Raw genomic sequence first — 19,449 nt, forward strand, 5'->3', positions numbered from 1 at the left:
GTGAACTCTGTGGATCATGATTTTAATAAGTAATATTAAAATAACTAAATATTAAAAAAATATGATAAGAAAAATAATTCAAGAACGGATTATATTTTTTTAAATGATATTTCTTAATATTTATTATTATTATTATTTGATTTAATATGAGACCTGATAATAAATGGCATTCTTGAATTTTTTTATTTTTAAAAAATATATTTTTTAAATTATAATCCTAAATAACTAACTTATTCCAAACATCATAAATCATTATAGATTAAAAATTTGTTAAAATATTTTTTTATATAAAAATATATTGAAATAATATTTTTTTATTTTTTAAAATTTATATATAAAAATAATCTAAAAATATAAAATAAAATATAAAATAAAAAAATTTAATTTTTTTAAAATACAAAAATAAACCAGCTCGAGAAAATGCGTGCAAGATGTGTCACGTGTCCGCCTATCTCTATCCGCTCTAGCTTTCCTCATTTGACAATCTGTTTCGTGGGTCCCTAGCAATAATAATCCGTATAGTCACCCGCCACGTGTACGAATGGATCATTCATTATGATCGTTGACAAGTCAATGACCATTTTTAAATTGCATCAAGTAAATCAGACGGCCCAAAAACTCTAACTCTACTACTCTGATCAAAAATCCCAAAACCCATAAAATCTTCTATTGACGGGGCGCCAAAACCCCCCTCATTTTATCAGAAAAATAAATAATAAATAAACGAAGCCCTCTTTCTCGCTATTATTATTATTATTATTATTATTATTATTATTATAAATTAAACGTTTGATTTCTCTGTGAAGTTTTTGTTTTGTTTTGAGAAATGGAGCTTCAAAATTCAGTGAAAGATGCTCTAAATGCGCTGTACCATCATCCAGACGATGTGTTTCGTATGGAAGCCGATCGATGGCTACAAAACTTTCAACGCACAATCGATGCCTGGCAGGTACTTTTTATTGCTTTCATTTTTCCTCTTCTTTTATGAATGGATTTATCAATTAGGTTTGTGAAGTAGTTACCAGATTCACAGAGCTGGATTTGTTTTTAATATTTTCTCAGCTCCATTTTATATAAATTCTTACAATTTATAGTGTTGAATTTGTTTGGAATTTGAGTGTTGTGTGTGCTTAATTGTTTCGTGTACAGTGGAAGGAGTTGATTGTAATATTAGTTTTTTTTTTTTTGATATTGGAGCGTTATTCAATTATCTAGAAACGTTGGAATTAGGAGAAATTAGAATTATAAGTTTCAATTTTTGGATCTCATTGCTAACCTACTTACCTTTTTCTTCGTCTTTTTTTTTTTCCACTTTCCGAATTAGAGTTATTTTTACCATCTAGAAGAAATATGACCCTTTTTGTTTCTGCATTAGAGCTGAAAATAGGATAGAAATGTTTCTAACACGAGAAGGGGATTTTAGGATGTGATGAATGACATATGGCTACAGTTACAGAATTTAGATTTAGTACATAAACCTGGTTTGAGGTAGAGGTTGTTGCCATAAGATTTTGGTGAGCAGGGACAATCATTTTGTTCTGGTATTTTTTTTTTCATATCTAATTTCAAAACTGGTATCTGTTTGCTTTTGCAAATTTCTGTAACGAGGATAAGAGATTAGGGCTTTGTTTTGAGGTTCTGGCTTTTATTAGTTGGGTGATTTTGGGCTTGGCTTGCTTAGAAACTTTACTGTTTCTTTCAGTTTTCTTCGAGGAAGTCGGAATATATACCAAAGATGAGTCTCATATAGATTACATTACATGAATATTAATTTTATAGATCCTCAAGTTATTATCATAGCAAGTTCGCTCTTTGCTTAACCAGTGTTGGAATAAATATCGAAGTCTCTATCCTAATTTATTCTCAATACTTTTACCAACTGTCTGGTTTCCGCTCTCTACTTTGGCTGTAAAGCTTGCTGTACTTGTTATTCTATTAGTCATTTTTCTTTGGATTTTTGGAAGCTATGTTATGTTGCAATTATTCTATTTGGAATTTTACAGTTAATACCATTTTTTGTCCACTATCCAACCCAAGTTAATTTATGTCTTTTCAATTCATTGTAGATTAATTATTGTGTTTTCAGTTTGTTAGAAATTTTATAATTATTAGCTTCTTTTTTTTTTGAATCCCCACCTGTTTAAATTAGTTTATTTCCTTTTGTTTCATTAAATATTAATCAGTGTCTTTTTTGTCATTTAGGTTGCTGATAATTTGCTTCACGATGCCACTAGCAATCTGGAAACCTTAATATTTTGTTCTCAAACTCTTAGAAGCAAGGTAACTTCAATATTCGTTTAATTCCACGAAGTTTAACTGGATGCTCAATTTCTTATGAACATTACCATATTTTTGGTGCTCCTTTAACATAAGGAGGGTCCTTCCTTTCTGCTTTTTAGCTCCCCCCCCTGTAATTCTGCGATGCTGTAAGCTTTAATCCATTTTGTATTTGATGTTAGGTACAACGAGATTTTGAAGAACTGCCCTCTGAAGCCTTTCGACCATTGCGTAGTTCCTTAAATGTGAGTTGGCTTTCTAACATTCTTCTCATTACTGATAAAAGTTGGTTTTAATTTCTTGTGAATTATTAATGCACTTCTACATAATACGCAAGCCTTTGAAACTAACTATGATAGTTTCTCTACAGTAGGAGTGTAGTCATTTCTTTTCTGAATGTTGCATGAAAGAGGGTAATGTTTTGATATTGATTACTGTAATGCTTTTTAGTACTTGTCAAGAAGTGTGTGGAGATGACTTGAGACACTCGACCACAAGCTTAAGAAAACTATAATTAGTTTGAGGAGGGCTAAATTAGTACAGGGGTTGGTCACCTTTTCTGTCATTTAGTTTGAAAGCTGCACTTTACAAGGGGAAACTTGGTTTCATTCACATGCAGAAGAAGACGTTAATTTGAATTTATTTGTCACAAAAGTAATTAGATATTACTGAGTAGGTTTTGGTAATCTGTCCGTTTCTCTTCTTGAATATCAGATTCAGATTTGTTTTTTGATTCCTGTAACATGTAAATTAGCATTTTAGTTCAACATTTCATATGAAATGATTTTCATTGTTTTGTGCATAATGCATGCTCATGCTGGCGTAATGTTAACTGTTTGCTTACATTGTCTATGGAATCTAATTGCAGACCTTGTTAAAAAAATTTCACAGAGGCCCCCCTAAAGTGAGGACTCAGGTATTATTATGAAAGTTCTACATATGCCCTTGTAATGTTACATTTTGATGCCAAGATGATATGGAGTTCATTTATTTGGCTTGTAGATTAGCATTGCTGTGGCTGCCTTGGCTGTACAAGTTCCTCCTGAGGATTGGGGGGATGGTGGTATTGTAAATTGGCTCAAGGATGAGATGACTTCACATCCAGAATATATACCAGGATTTCTGGAGTTGCTTACAGTTTTACCAGAGGTATTCTAGTTACATTTTTGTTTTTATTTTATTTTCTTATCTGTGCTTCAGGGATGCATAATGGCACTCGTAGTTTCTCAGACTCAGGATTTCACCCCAAAAATACCCTTATCAACTTGACATGACTCAACATCACACAGATAAATGACAAGTATCTAACTGCTTACAATTAAAGTCTATGCAAAAAAGAAAAAAGAAAAAGACTAAGATAAATGACAAGTAATTTTCTAAGTCTTTGCTTCTACATAACAATGAATGCCAAAGGAGATGGAAAGGGAGAAGAGTTGGGATTTCTTGATCCATGGAAGCCTTGCCTACCCATAACCATTTGAGTCAAGCTCAAGAAAAGAGACAAGAGAAAGGATATCTGTTTGTCTTCAATTTCCATTCCTCCTATTGGAATTGACAATATTTCAAGAGAGGAAAAAGGTAGATTTGCAAGGTAAAGCATTGCAGTCTACACACCTCCATGTCTGGCTAGTTATGATTTTAGAAGCATAGCTTTCTTCTTCCTGGAGGGATCCTGTTTGTTTTAATGCACCATATCTCTTTGTTGTTTGGTGAATCTTTAGGCTCTTCCTTGTGATTGGGAGAGGGATTCTGTATCACTCTTAACAAACAATGAAAACATGTTTATTGTGCACATCTTTTTTGAATACTTGTAATTACCTAGCTTGTGGGAAAATAGGACTTAGCAATTTATTGCATTGATAAACCTCTTGTTACCTGTTTTTGTTTTCATTCATTCCAGGAAGTATTCAACTACAAGATAGCTGCTCGTCCGGAAAGACGCCGCCAATTCGAGAACGAGCTCACTTCTCAAATAGAGGTCGCTCTTAATATTTTGACAGCTTGCTTGAAAATAAGTGAGCTAAAGGAGCAGGTGAGAATTGTCCTCATGTTGTTCTCGTCCCATCTACTTCTATTAAGCAGCACACAAATTGTATAATGCCAATTCATCCTTGTCAGGTACTGTTTTGGATAAGTGCATTGCTCATTTATGGTTCCTCTTAAGTTCATAATTTTTTGATAGGCATGCTTGCAAATTCTTTCTGATGGAATCAAGTATTGATGTGAAATCAAGAATTTAAATCAAAATTGGACCGATTTTTATCAGCTTACAATTTTTTTGGGTTTCTTGTGATGGGTGATGGTACTAAGTTTCTGCTGATATTTATGTGCAAAAGTGTTTAATCAGTTTCATTCTGTAGTTTGCCTATAGATGCACTAGTTAGGAAGAGCAATGGAATTGATGTTCCAAGAGAGGAAGGGGAGAGGTATACCAGAAAGACCTCCCTTATCCTTAATAGGTGCCACTTTCACCTTCCCATAATGTACTTGTCTTTGAACCTATTCCATTCTCTGGTTTTCACACATCCATCTTAACATCCACATCTCAATTATGTTCATTTTATGTATATTTTGTGTTTCTTTACCATCCAATGTTCACTACCTCGGAGTTTTTCCTGTCTACTTGTAATTTTATATTCCTTAAGTTGTGTAAATGTTTTAATTTAAATTTAAAATTAGAAGAAATGAAAAATTTTCATTTAAATAGTAGATGTTTTAATGTTCTAGAAGTTTAGGAAAAGGTTATACTCTTTTTCTAACTTAAAAAACAAATTATAAATAACTGTATATGTGTTTTGTAACATGTAGAGGACACTTAATTAAGGACTGAGGGAGGGGCTAAAACTTACCCTTCAGTTTTAATTGGGGATTTTTTTATAGCATAGCACATCTGTTGTGCTTCCCCATTTAACCACCAGGCATTGGTGCAAATAAGATGTTACATTTACTTTTTTAAAAAAAAAATTTAAAATTTCTTTATTTCATTTTTCATGAAGATTGGATATACAATGGGTGAGATATAAATGGTTTCTTGTCCACGATTGACCTTGTGAACATTATCGCGAATAATTTTGTATCCTATGGAATTGTAAACATCACCCTTTGGAAATCAGTTTTCATTCATTTCAACACATGACCTCATTTCTGACAATATCGTTACATCATCTCTGAGCCTTTTCAATTTGATTTTCAATTATTAATCGGTAATGTTTTAGGGTATTCCATGTCATTATTCTTTCTGTATTGGCCATATGATTTTGTATTGTTCCTTGTAGAAGCATGCCTGATAAGCTTCTAAGAGCAGACCTAAAAGAGCGGAAATTTTTTTTTCTCCTCTTTCCATTTTGTCATTAGCATGTTTCTTATCTAGGTTTTTTTTTTGCAATTTTTAGTATGTTAATGGCATGTAAAAGATCTGCTCGAAATGGTGCACTAAATGGGGTCATTTTGTCCTTCTTTCATCAGGTTCTTGAGGCATTTTCTTCTTGGATTCGACTAAGGCATGGGTATGCATTTCCTTTTATTTATATTCGTGGGCATGCATATGTTTGGTTAAGCAAACTTGTTATTGATTTGAAGTAGTGGGAAATTGTATTGTGAAACCTGATTGGTAGTTTAAAGTGGTGCTTGACAGGAGATGATGATGTAGAAAATTCTAGCAAGAGTTGGATCTAGTGGTCGAATTATTTGGAATTTCAATAATGTCATTGTCCACCTGGAAAATCATCCTTGTCTTTTCTTTTTCTTTTTTTTTTTTATTATGAGAAAAGAAGAAAACATCCTCATTTTGATGTCCAAGAAAACTTTATGCACATTAGGCCATTTTGCTTTCATATGAGGTCATACGCTGCAAGTAGCCTGCAAAATCACCTTATGTTTGGAGTGGGGGGAGTGAGAGCGGATAAAAGAGATGAAATTGAGGGAGGAATCCAACTGTCTTTAAGGAGAAAACAGGGGTGAAAAATTTAGCCCAGGGCCACATCAATCAATGTCTCCAAAATGAGAAGAAAGTGGGGAAAGAGTTTACGGAGCTTGGATTTTTGTTATTTATTCACCTTCAAATAGTTGTAGAATTAGAGTATCACATTCAAAATCATCTTTCATTTATCTCTTGTCAATTGATGAACTGTGAAGAAGTATTTTTGAAATTCAAAATTTTAGCTCCTTGCCTTCTCTCAGATTTTTAGTTCCAAATAACAAAAAGTCACTTTCTGATTTCCTCCCCCCATTTTCAATCTAATCCAAACAAGAGGAACCAAAATTATGATATCTCTTGGACTTTCTGCCCTTTTTATTTCTTCTTACTTTCATTCCTCCTGTAATGTTTTTTCCATAAACGAACTGCCAACGACTTCCTTTGTTCCAATGTTGATTTATCACTAGATTTTGTGTTTGTTAGCACCATCTTGGTGTCAGTATATTATAACCAATGTTGGTCTTCTCTAATTTGGCCTTCTGAGAGCACCCAAAAATTTGTGGTTCTTATGTTAACTTCTTTTGGGTTCAGGATCCCTGGGTCTGTGCTTGCTTGTCATCCATTGGTGTATACAGCTCTATCAAGTTTGAATTCTGAGACCCTTTCAGAGGCAGTTGTAAATGGTATTGTAGTTGAAACCAGCTATATATGCTCAAAATTATTTTGGCATTTTATGTAATATCATATTGGTGATCCATCATTTTTGTTCATTTCTGTTAAGTTTTAAAATTTAGGAATATATTTGATGTTATCCTGATCTTGATCCCTAGCAACTCCGTTGCTGCATTTACTCCGTTGCATCTTTGATTCTTCTATGCGATTTGGGAACTATATCTACAACTTTGTGTATTAAATCTGTATCTCCTTTTCTTTCCAACCCACCTTTCTTCCCCTGTTAAAGTAGGATGATTAACATATTCAATGATTTCCTCCTCTTCCCAGTGTTTCAGGAAGATGCTGTTATTATTAATGAAATCTTTTTGCCTGTCAATCATACATCTTGTCTTCATCTTAACCATTGTATAGATGGCAGTCAGACACAGTTGTAATTTGTAGAGGACTATAGGATCTGTAGGTGTGTTTGGAGTCCTAGACTTAGTCTTCTACTTTCCTAAATGTTTGCAGTCATATCAGAATTGATACATTACACAACAGCTGGAAACTCTGGTGGCATTCCTGTGCAGATGCCTTTAATTCAAGTGATTGTGCCTCAAGTCATGAGTCTAAAGGAGCAACTCAGAGATTCTTCTAAGGTATAGCATTCATAAAGTTCCATATTGCTGTTGCGGTTATGTAGCCCAATCAGTGATGATACTGTATAATATTAGATCTGCTAAACCAATAACTTAAATCAATGGCCCCTGTTAAAATGGTGTGTGGTTCATTTGAATTCATTCACTCTGTTTTGTTGCTGGGGTGGGTAGACCTTGAATTGCAATAGTGATGCTGCCTATGCACTCTAAATAGGGTTCAAGACCTCAAGGTTGACTACTCGTGAATTTCATGGAAATGCTTTTAAAATTTCTTGGTTATGGAGTAGTTATTCATATTTAGTTTATGCAGCTTTTAAAGAAAACTTACTATTCAAAGCCTGCATCCAAATTTGATAAAAATAAATTAATTTATGAGACAAATTTGGATTTATGTGAAATAATGGATGTGCTGTTCAATAAGAAACTGTAATGTGGGAGGGGAATAGAGATTATTGTTAATATACAGTTAAGCAAGAGAAATGATACAATGTAAAGAAAATTTGCTTATAATACATGAATCGATATATATTGTGTGTGTGTGTGTGTGTGTGTGTGTGTGTGTGTGTGGGCGCTTTATTTTGATAACTATGCCTCTGATGTGTCTTTTCAAAAAGATCAATTGTTGACTGAAGTTGATGGGGGTTTCCACTATCAGAATGAGGCATGTTCTATTCAAATGAATAATAAGATTAAGATAATTAGCATCTGTCTGCCCCCCATACGTAATATTTCATTTTGTTTGGAATAATGTGAAGATGATGGCCAAAATGATATGTATTTTCTAATTGATAATTGCTTTACATTCACTGGATGGTAATGAATAAGGAATTCTGTGTGAGTTGGTGTGAATCAATCATTAGCTGACTCGGTTCTAATTTTTTGCCTTTGGTGGAAGTCGGCTCCTGAATTTCTTATTAAAAGGAGCTGCATGCCCGGGCCAGCAATCGAAGGATAATATTCATGCTTTAATTCCTCCCTAGCATTTTGTTTTTTAATTGGAGATGCTCTACCATCCATTGCACTATGGAGGTGTTCTAGGCTTGAAATTTTATGTCCTTTCATTATCCAATTTTTTAGTGGAGTTGCTCTTCCAACATATTTGTATACATTGACATAGCAAGAACCATATAGCAAATCAGATATTGTAATTTTAACATGATGTTTCTTTTAGGATGAAGAAGATGTGAAGGCCATTGCTAGATTATTTGCAGACATGGGTGATTCATATGTCGAGCTGATTGCAACTGGTATATACTTTTCCTACCTGAAGCAACTAGTACAAAGTTTTTGTTTGTTCTTTTCACCTTGAGGTGTAAATGTTATGCTTCTTATTGTTCACTTTTCTTTGAAGCAACACAGTGCTCATGGTTGAATAGCGAAGCCAGTTTTGTACTGTTATCTTTCTCTTTTTCAGTTGATTAGCATTTTTGGAAATTCCCCCCTTTTTCCAGGTTCTGATGAGTCAATGATGATTGTAAATGCATTATTAGAAGTTGCTTCACACCCAGAATATGATATTGCTTCAATGACATTCAATTTCTGGCACAATCTTCAACATATCTTGACTAAGAGGTGAATCCATATGGAATTTTACTGCATTAGCTGCATCCTTTTCTACAGGAAGTCTGAATATAATGATTCTAATCTACCAGGGATTCCTATACTTCATTTGGCAATGAAGTATCCATTGAAGTTGAGAGAAGTAGGAGGCTGCAAGTTTTTCACTCAGCCTATGAGTCCCTTGTGTCCCTGGTGAGTTTTTTTGTTAATAAGTGCAGGAACTCAATATTTGTTCTGTCAATTGTGAAACAACTTCAAATAGTAGTGCATGTTTGCATATTATAAGAAGCTTCTATCCCGAAAATCAATCATGAAGTGGAAACAACTTAGGTTACTAGTGTGTGATTTTATACCCTTAGAAGATTCTTTCTCCAAATAATGCTAGGCAACTCTGGATGATATTGCTATTGTTTGTTCACCTTTGTCATTATCACTCTTATTTGCATCCATTTGTTGGGATTGCTTTGTTAATACCTTGCAACGGAATGTCCTGAATTTATTTCTATGTCGTTGTATCTAATGGAGAGAAACAAATGCATTACTGATGTTTGGCACAAAGCATGCTCATAGAAATTTATGCAGTACTGAAGCTGCACTGCTCACACTTTAGCTATCAATGTAGCATGTAACACAGCAGTTACAGTGAAAGCAGTATTTAGCCTCCCCATGTTTGGTCTCTTCGTTATTATAGCTCTTATCCATCTTATGCTATGAATGCACTGCTTAATTTTGTATAAATCAAGAGTAATGATTTGATAATGCACTCCCTGGTTTTGGTTGCTTAATTATTAGAGTTCTTATCATCTTTGTTTCCTACTTATTTGCTTACAACCGCAGAATTTGCAATTTCCATAATTAGCCTACCAAAAGTTCACATCAATTTCCTTTTGTTTGTGAAGTTTCGTTTGTCTCTGCCAATAAATATATGCTTATGAGAAATGGAACATTTATTGGCCGACTGTTTTTCTCTTAAGCTGTAATTGCTCACTGAAGGAACGAGAATTAGTTTATAGTTTTATTAATTGAAAGCATGCACATTAAAAATAACCATTTTCCTTTGTTATATGTTTCATAAGAGATCTTAAAAGAGTTATGGTTTGTCATTACAGGTTAGCTTTCGAGTTAAATATCCTCAAGATTATCAAACCCTGTCAGTTGAAGATCTCAAGGAATTCAAACAGACAAGATATGGTAATGATTGGCTCTTTGATATTGGATATTCCTTTGCTTGTCCTGTCATAAGCTTTCTGGAGAATACTTTAGCATTGTTTTGAATATTTCAAAAATCATTAAGCAAACAAAAGGCATGTAAAGACAATTTAATATTTATTGTATTTCATTGTGAGCATATTCCAAATGCCATTATTTAAGACAAAGTGTCTTGTTCCTTTTAGGTTACTGTAGTATAAAACTGTAAGAATCTCATCGTACTTCGTTCTTTCTGACTAGCTTATGCTGTCAGATGACTAACAAGATTACTGATAAGCAATTATTTTGAAAGGAGTGTGAAAAAAAAGTGCTAACTTCCTAGTATTGGTGATCTTGAGGCATTGGATTTATGTTATTGGAAAAAATGTACTTTTAGATAGTTTTGAAGGACACAAATAGGTTTTGAGTTCTGTGATAGAAATTGTGAGGTAATAATAGAAGTTAGCCCAAAACAGATTGTCAAGGTGGCTGGTTTATGCAGCTGATGCCAATGAGTTTGGTAGAGAGACTTACATGTGATGCGTTCAATGATAGAAATTGAGTTTTTATTTGTTTTTGAAATATTAGAAACGGTTCAACCTCTTAACTTTTTATCAGTCACTTTCACTTTATTTGATCAAACAAACGCTTCTTGGCACAATCCATGTTTGGTTTTAGTTTCTGGCAATGATTCGAATCAAAATATTGTTTAAAATTTGGATTTACTTGTTTGCTTGTCCATCACTCAATTGGATAAATTATTTTCCTCTGTTGCTATAGTTTTAAAACTGTTCATTGCTTGCACTTTTGTTTTAGTATCTGTCAATTGCTAAGTTTGTTATATGCCTCTTTAATTTTTTCAATCTGCCTGTTTCATATTTTACCTTTATGAGACCTGAGATAATATTCTACAACACTAACAAAATCTGTGACCCTTCTAGCTGTCACGGATGTATTAATTGATGCAGCATCAGTTTTAGGCGGTGATGCAACTTTGAGAATTCTTTACGTGAAACTTTATGAGGTGTGTATTATATTTTGATCCATAACAATTCTCTTTGGTTTTGTGGAAAGATGCTTGGGAACCGGAAACTAAGGTTTAAGTCTTCATTTTAACTAACAGGGCGTGCAAATTACAAATGGAAGCCATATCCTTTCTTGAGGCTTTAGTGGCATCCAGGAATTGTGTGTAAATTTTTTTATGAATTAATTTTCAAATAAACCAAACCTCTGATTTGTACTAGTTTTTGAGTAGTAAATTGGTTGTTCAAGAATTGGTTCAATTGTATTCAGAATTATTTTAGTTTCAAAATGGAAATGAGAGAGAACTATAATGACATCTGTTGACATTATTTGTCTTACAAAGTGCAATACTGTTCTTTTACAAAGCAAAGGATTGGGATTTAACCTACCAGAGGAAAATCCTTTGGTTGAGTGAGGACTACCCTCCATTTTGCAGACCAATTTAGCTATTTCATATGGAAATAACACTGATTTAAACTGAAATCTTGTGAAAAGCCATTTGGTGATCATATCTTTCAACAACATCAATGCAGCAAAGAAAATCTGGCATTTCAATAACCATGCTTTATTTTACCATTGTGATTAAAACTTTTGGAGCCTCATTTATAGAGATCTTGTTGCTTCTGGTGTTTTCGTCAGATTGCCTTCCATGCTGCAATGCTGTGCAATAACCGTCTTGTTTCCTAAAAAGGGCACATGCTTTATATGGATTAAATTTTTTAGGAGTTATATGAGAATCTTTTTGCTTGACACCCTCAAGGAATATTTCAATGATCCTTTTTAATTATGTTTATCTGTTTGAATCATGTATCTTTTTGTATGGTGGAAGGCCCGAACTTGCTTGGGGAATGGACATAATCAATGGCATCCAGCTGAAGCTGCTCTGTTTTGCATCAGAGCTATATCAAATTATGTTTCAACAGTCGAAGCTGAAGTAATGCCCAAGGTAATACATCTCTGAAATTCCTTTTTTTCTTGGATTTTTGCTTTTCGCACTGTATTATGTTGAGGGCTCTTCTATTTTACAGGTGTGGCTATGTTGCTGTTTCTTTCTTATGTTGGGAAATCATTTAACTCTTCAAATATCTACTATTTGATTGTGTTTGTCTTTTATTTTGTAATGCAGTTGCATGGCTTGTCCTATGGTCCTTAATTTTAGCATCTCTTAAATATTGTGATCGGTGCATTAATTGTTTATGTTGTGAATTTGAAAGCAGAAAAAGAAAAACAGCACTCGGCAGTGTATTTGGTTGATAGATAATATTTATATATAATCATAATGTGGACAAAACCTATTACTCCTTTAGTCTTATAGCCAGAAATTGACTCCTTGTTTATATCCATATTCTTAATTTAGCAGTTTATGGATTGTAAATAGTTTACTTGATTTCAGATTGTCTTAGTTCAGAACTCTCAGAACATAAGAAATCTTGTTGGCTGATTCTTTTCAAACAGATTATGTCTTTGCTTTTGGAACTTCCTCATGAGCCCCAATTGCTCCAGACAGGTAATTAACCTTCATGGTTGGTAGATTCTATTTTCTTTGTTTTAAAAATTTAATGCTTTCTACCGAGTGGTTGTAGATGTTAGTGTGGAGTGGAGATGGTGAACCATCTCTGTTCAAGTTATAGATTCACTTGGTTTGACATCCTAACCACCAGTGCATTGGCCTCACCAAGCAAGTTGTCTCTGGATGTGAAATCTGAAGTTACTAAGTTATGGCAAAATTTTCAGTGTGCTTAACGATTGGGGTATATTCAAAATGGCTTGATGCGTCATCAGATGGATTTCCTCTATTGTCTTCAGTCATTAAAGTTCTGCTGAGTGGCATGAGTAAATCAGAAGATTCTGCAGCAGCTGCGGCAGTGGCATTCAGACACATCTGTGATGGTACTGTTCTCTTTAGTCGAGTAATTATTTTCACCGCTGTTTGTTTTTGGCTTTAGGAGCATTTGAATTTAGAGAAGTATGTGCAAGTTAGCAACATTTAGTTATCAAGTTTCTTGTGCATATAATAGCAATTGTTAACACTCTGCCTTCTAATTTCTGTGGAGCATATTCTGATCCTCTCTCCTTTACTAAACAAAGCTTGTGTTTTAGGTCTACATGTTTGATGGGTCTTAGTTGTATCTGTAAAGAATGTTGATGGCATTGGAATTAAAACCCTTGATACTTGATGAACTAATGCCAATTGTATTCTTTGAAGTGTTAACCTTATTAGTGAAGGGTGGTGATGAAGGCATATGGATTTTGATTCTGCATGTTTTAAGGGTTCTATCTTGTTTTGAGGATCTTCTAAAGGGGTTTTGGGTCCTAAAGTTATTTATTTTGTCTTTTTCATAACTTCCTGCTTTAGAGGCTTTTTAAGAAGTTAAATCAGCCAATATTCAAAGGAATTCCAGGAAGATTGCTTGTTCTCCTTGCTATTGCTTGACACTATTAATAATATATTAAAAAAAAAATGAAAGAAGGGGACATGGGGGTGTTCCTGTCTGGTACATGATAGGTAAATTCCACTTTCAAGAAACCTTAATGAAAGTAGTTGATTATGTTGAATATGTAACTGCAGGTTGTTTTAGGGCATCCTGGACTCTGCCCTTGGTTTTGTATCCCATCTGTCCTGGATTCTACCCTTGGCTTGTATCCCACTCTATTTACACATCAATAGGGGGTTGCATTAAACATAACCCATATCAAATTTAAAGAATTGAACCAATACATATTTTGCTGGTCATCACTTGTGAACGATTGTTTCTTATTTTTCAACTAGATATTCTAGTGTTGAACCTGTGATTTGAGGGAAACTATTTATGCTTCAAGTGTTTTTGTGTTCCAAGAGAATTAGAGTTATGGTTTGAATAGCAAGACGAAACTGAATGATTGCAAATTCTAAACAATCGTGTTTAGCTTTTTTAGCTTGGCAACAGCTAAAATGCAAAATGAAGTTGAGAAAACCACTAAAATGAAGAAGATAAAATTTTTTAGTATATGCTTTATATCCTCCAAATCATGAATGATTATTATTCTTCCTTGTGAGTGTTTATCATTTTTTACTCCTACTATTAGCGGTTTTGCCCTGTACTCCATAGAAGATAGTTATATTTGGTCCTTTTTCTTGTGAATCCTACTTTCTGTCACTCTATTGTCTCATCGATACTGCATTATGTGATTTAGTGTTGTGTTTTGAAAACCCTCTCTCAAGCATGGATCAAATGTTGACTGTAGATTGCCGGAGAAAGCTTTGTGGATATTTTGATGAACTCTTTTCCATATACCACAGTGCTGTAATTGAGGGAGGTAGTTTTAAAGTTTCTGCTGAGGACTCTTTGCACATGGTTGAAGCCTTCAGGTATATTTGTTATTTGAGAGTCCTAGAGATTAGTGCAATAGCTCAGAGCACTTGATTTTGATGTTTATGCATTGTTTTGCAGCATGGTCATTACAGAACTTCCAGCTGACCAGGCTAAGCAGGCGTTGGAGAAATTATGCTTGCCAGTTGTTACTCCTCTACAGGTTAGGTTGTTTTATTCCTGATGGATTTTTTTCAGAACCGTTCTTGTTTGATAATACTTAGCAAGTTCATAATGTGAACAACCAGGAAATTATTAGTCACGGTCCAGAAGTATTGGAGAAGAAACCTGCTCGAGAGCTAACAGTTCATATTGATCGACTAGCATATATCTTTAGGTTTGATTGACTTCCTCTGTTTATTGTGTTTAATTTACCTCATCAATATTCACAAGTTTCAAATAAAAACAATTTCAGGTATGTAAATCACCCAGAAGCTGTGGCAGATGCAATTCAAAGGCTTTGGCCAATTTTGAAAGCAATCTTTGACATGTAAGTACATGCGGGGTACTATAAGAAAAACAGTATTCATGTTTAAATATTCCTTGGTTTTCTGTCTTACCTGATCTTGGTTTTCTGTCTTATCTGATCTGTGCTTTTCTGAAGTCGTGCTTGGGATATGCAGACAATGGAGTCTCTTTGCCGAGCTTGTAAATATGCTGTGAGTTTGCTTAGTTGTATCTTCACTTCTTTTACTCATGAACTTCAGAAAACTAGATATGAGAGGTAATTCAATTTTTATAATTTAACTGTCAAAATAATCCTTGTCAAGAGCGTCTAACTATTTTTTTCAAGCCATCTCAAAAATAGCTTTGTTGTTCATTAATGTTAAAGTCACTTTCTGATGATGTCGGGTAATATTTTTGTATAATGTACAACTAACTCCTCTCTATAGATGTGTGCTCATAATGATAAAGTATACATGTGAACTTCTATTTTTCACTTAATTGGTAGAGTAACAAAGATGCAGTATTTTGTTAGTGATTTTGTTTAGTAAGAAATCATCTATACCCGGAGATATTAATGAACTTGAGTTTTCTTTAGGTGAGAACATCTGGAAGATTCATGGGAATCACAATTGGAGATATGCTAGAAGAGATTCAAGGCCTGTTCCAGCAGCACCACCAGCCATGCTTCCTTTATCTCTCCAGTGAAGTTATAAAGGCATGTCTTTTCTTCCTTAAATGTATTGCATTTTTTTAAATTTCTGTTTAATTGTAAAATCAACTGTCATATTATCTTGGGATGCAGATATTTGGTTCTGACCCATCATGTGCGTACTATCTGAAAATTTTGATTGAAACCCTCTTCAAGTGCACAACATGTCTTCTCACCAATATCAAGGTTCCACAACAATGCATTTCCTTATGTCTATCGAATTTTCTACAAGGGCATGCACTTGTGGCATTAAATCATTTTTGCATTTATTGTGCAGGACTTTACTGCCAGACCAGACATAGCAGATGATTGTTTTCTGTTGGCATCGAGGTGCATTCGCTATTGCCCTCAAGTATTTATTCCATCCACTGTATTCCCATCATTAGTGGATTGCTCAATGATTGGCATCACAGTACAACACAGGTATAACTCTATATATCTGTGCGAGAACACCTGGCCATTGCAATTAATATTTCATCTAGGCACATGTCTAAATGCATATGTCATGGCATATTAGGCAGAGAGTGAGAAGGATATGACAGAACTGATATGTTGATGCATCAATTTTTGAAAATTTGGACACAATAGGGCATAAATATGTTAATAAATGAACATATTTTTACTATAAATTCGTGTAATTTCTATTACCTTGTGATATAACAAGTGCCAAGGAGGTTCATAAGATGCGATTAAAATACTTGACATCACAATTGCATGTTGAATACAAACTGATCTGTGTTTCACCTTTTGCATTAATAAGTGATAAATGGAGCTATTTATTGTAATGTGTGCCAAATCATGTCTGTGATGTATTCATGGCTTTCCTCCTTGCATCTGAGTCCATTCCTTGGGTATCAGATTAGCATTTTATTATTCCTTATTCTGCATTTTCTTGTCCCGTGCAGGGTTTTTTTTTTTTTTTGGTAATTGGGTAGGGCTTACGAAACTTTAGAAATAAACGTGCTTCCTCTCAAATTTATAGTTTTGATTCTTTTGAAACTCCATGCTTCCAAAGTGAATTGTGCCTTTTCACATCACCTATTTTATTTTTCAATCTTTGCAGAGAGGCCTCCAATTCCATATTAACTTTCTTGTCAGATGTCTTTGATCTTGCAAAGTCTACCATGGGAGAACAATATTTAACTATCAGAGACAATGTCATCATTCCCCGAGGTGTCACTATCACCAGAATTTTGGTTGCCTCATTAACTGGAGCACTTCCTAGTTCTCGATTAGAAACGGTAGCTCATATTCTTGACCATAATTTTTATTGGTGACAGTTGTTGGAGTAAATTACTGCTTGGTATTAATTCAGAAATTGAAGGAAGCTGCTGCTTCTTTTTTTTTTTTTTGCAGGTAACATATGCTTTAGTAGCACTAACTCGTGCATATGGAGCAAGTGCACTGGAGTGGGCCAGGGGGAGTGTTTCTTTAATTCCATCAACAGCAGTCACAGAAGTGGAACGAATAAATTTTTGTCGAGCATTGGCCGATGCAGCATCTGGGATCGATGTCAACTCCCTGATGGCTCCAATTGAGGAGCTTTCTGATGTTTGTAGACGTAACAGAACAGTTCAGGAGATTGTTCAAGGAGCTTTAAGGCCGCTTGAGTTGAATTTGGTCACTGTATCATAGGGGAGAGGGCACCATTTTGATTAGGCATTATTTGATAGTCACTTGAATGTGAATTAGCCTTTTTATACTCATTAATCATTGTGTATTATTGACCTTTCTCCAATTTTTTCAGGAGAATCGTTACACCACCTCATGGTGATTGGGAGAGAATGGGTGGCTCTTTGTATCTTTGTTCAAATGATTTGAGATCTTTGAGTGGTTTGGACCGCATTGGTTTCAATTTTTGGGGTCAAAAGTTTTGGTATAAATATGTAATTTTAGTGTGTAATGGTGGGTGGAAAGGAATGTTTTCCATGTTATGATGATTGGTATTTTTATATAAAGAGGTAATTTTTGCAACTGTGATTTTATTTTTGTCCTGCCCATTGCTGTAGCCGAATACTCTCTTGTAGAACCGAGTCGCTGGAGATGACAGATTCCCTGCACAACATGGCCGAAGGTCTATATTTTCTTGGAAGTTGGAGTGTGGAGACTGGAGAATTGTACACCTCTAAGGTTTGTTTAGGACTGGATTAGTTTTTTGGTTATTATTATTGAAAAACTGTCTACTAGAGACTTCTTTTTTACTTCCATCAAAACCAAAAATAAAAATCTGTTTTTCAGGTAATTTCTTAAATACTCGAAAAAATTTGAAGTTCTTTTTATAGTGTTGTACTCTTTATTTAAATAGTAAAGCATCTTAATATATATATATATATATATATATATATATAAGGGGTGAACATGTTATTTTTTTAGTAAAAAAAATTCAATAAATCAGGGTCAAGTGCGCATATCTGACTTGCTCCCGTGGGTAAGATACAAGGCCTGATTATTTTTTTTATTTTTTTTCCATTGGTTTTCTTTTGGTTTTTTTCACTCCAAAAAAAAAAAATATTAGATTTGTTTAATCTTCAGTTTTAACATGAGTCTTTAATATTGTTTATTTAAAAAGTAAAGCATCTTAATATATTATTTTTAACCGTTTCATATTAATTCATGTTGTGGACAAGTTGGTTTGCACACGTGGAGCTGCTGAGATTTTGAGTTTGCCACCTATAATTTTTTAAATTGTGACACGTGATATGTTACCTAACATTTTTGTTTAAAAAGAATATAATAAGGGGTGAACATGTTATTGTTTTAATTAATATAAAAAATTCAATAGATTAAGGTTAGGTGCGCAGATCCTACTTGCTCCTGTGAGTATGATGCTAGGCCTGACTTTTTTCTTTATTTGGTTGTTTTTTCACTCCAACAAAACTTTATTAGATTGGTTTACTTTTCAATTTTAACATGTTTTCTAATATTATTATAAATTTTTGTTTGAATTTTAATATTTTTTTTAATATTATGTATATGATATGAAAAATAGTAATACTAATAATAAATTATTCATGAAAATTCTATTCAATTTTTTTTAAAAAAAAAATTTAAATAGATTCTGAACATGGTTTTACTATATTTATGATTTTTTTAGCTTTCAATTACACATAAAATGAGAACATATTATTTTGATTTATTTTTTGTTATCTTGATGTAACAATCATAACTTCTTTTTAATAGAAATAATAATTTTAATTAAAAATTTTGTGTTCACTATGATAACAAAAATTTATCTTGAAAAAAAAATAACTCATAACAATTATATTTTTAAATTTAATAATAATATAAAAAAAATCCCTGGGATCAGGATACTTTTCTTATGTTTAAAATATTTTTGGTCATATGCGGTGTAACATGGGCACACAAGTCAGTTAGTTCTATTTGTTCATTTTCCTATATTTTTAATTATTTTTCATTTATCTTTTAATATGTGAAATTTTTTCATTTAACTATTTGTGATTTTCTCAATCAAATTTACGAAATGGGCCTCACATGAAAGATTCAAACCTTATTTGATTTAATATCAAGTGATAATTGTTTTTAATAGTTTGAGTTTTTCTCATAGAATGAGACTAGCTTTGGACCGCTATATGTATTTTTTTTTATTTTTTTTCATAACAAATGATATTCAAGTGTTACAAACATGTTTTTTTAAAAAAAAAATCT

At 33.4% G+C, this 19,449-nt stretch overlaps 1 protein-coding gene across 1 annotated transcript; it reads left to right on the forward strand.

Annotated features, from left to right (window-relative positions):
* Window positions 1-651: 651 nt before the first annotated feature.
* On the forward strand, window positions 652-17,757 carry LOC133676200 (transportin MOS14-like). Its single transcript, XM_062097818.1, has 27 exons — window positions 652-949; window positions 2,203-2,280; window positions 2,460-2,522; window positions 3,146-3,193; window positions 3,280-3,426; window positions 4,178-4,309; window positions 5,743-5,783; window positions 6,785-6,876; window positions 7,379-7,506; window positions 8,678-8,753; window positions 8,958-9,078; window positions 9,159-9,258; window positions 10,176-10,257; window positions 11,196-11,278; window positions 12,107-12,223; window positions 12,733-12,784; window positions 13,012-13,167; window positions 14,503-14,626; window positions 14,709-14,790; window positions 14,876-14,964; window positions 15,043-15,117; window positions 15,232-15,286; window positions 15,670-15,789; window positions 15,877-15,969; window positions 16,061-16,206; window positions 16,847-17,024; window positions 17,140-17,757. Exons 1-27 carry the CDS (start codon window positions 827-829, stop codon window positions 17,416-17,418), a joined length of 2,880 nt encoding a protein of 959 aa, XP_061953802.1. The 5' UTR covers window positions 652-826; the 3' UTR covers window positions 17,419-17,757.
* The last annotated feature ends 1,692 nt before the right edge of the window (window positions 17,758-19,449 follow it).

This window comes from Populus nigra, chromosome 16 (assembly GCF_951802175.1).
Source record: "Populus nigra chromosome 16, ddPopNigr1.1, whole genome shotgun sequence".
Classification (NCBI taxonomy): domain Eukaryota; kingdom Viridiplantae; phylum Streptophyta; class Magnoliopsida; order Malpighiales; family Salicaceae; genus Populus; species Populus nigra.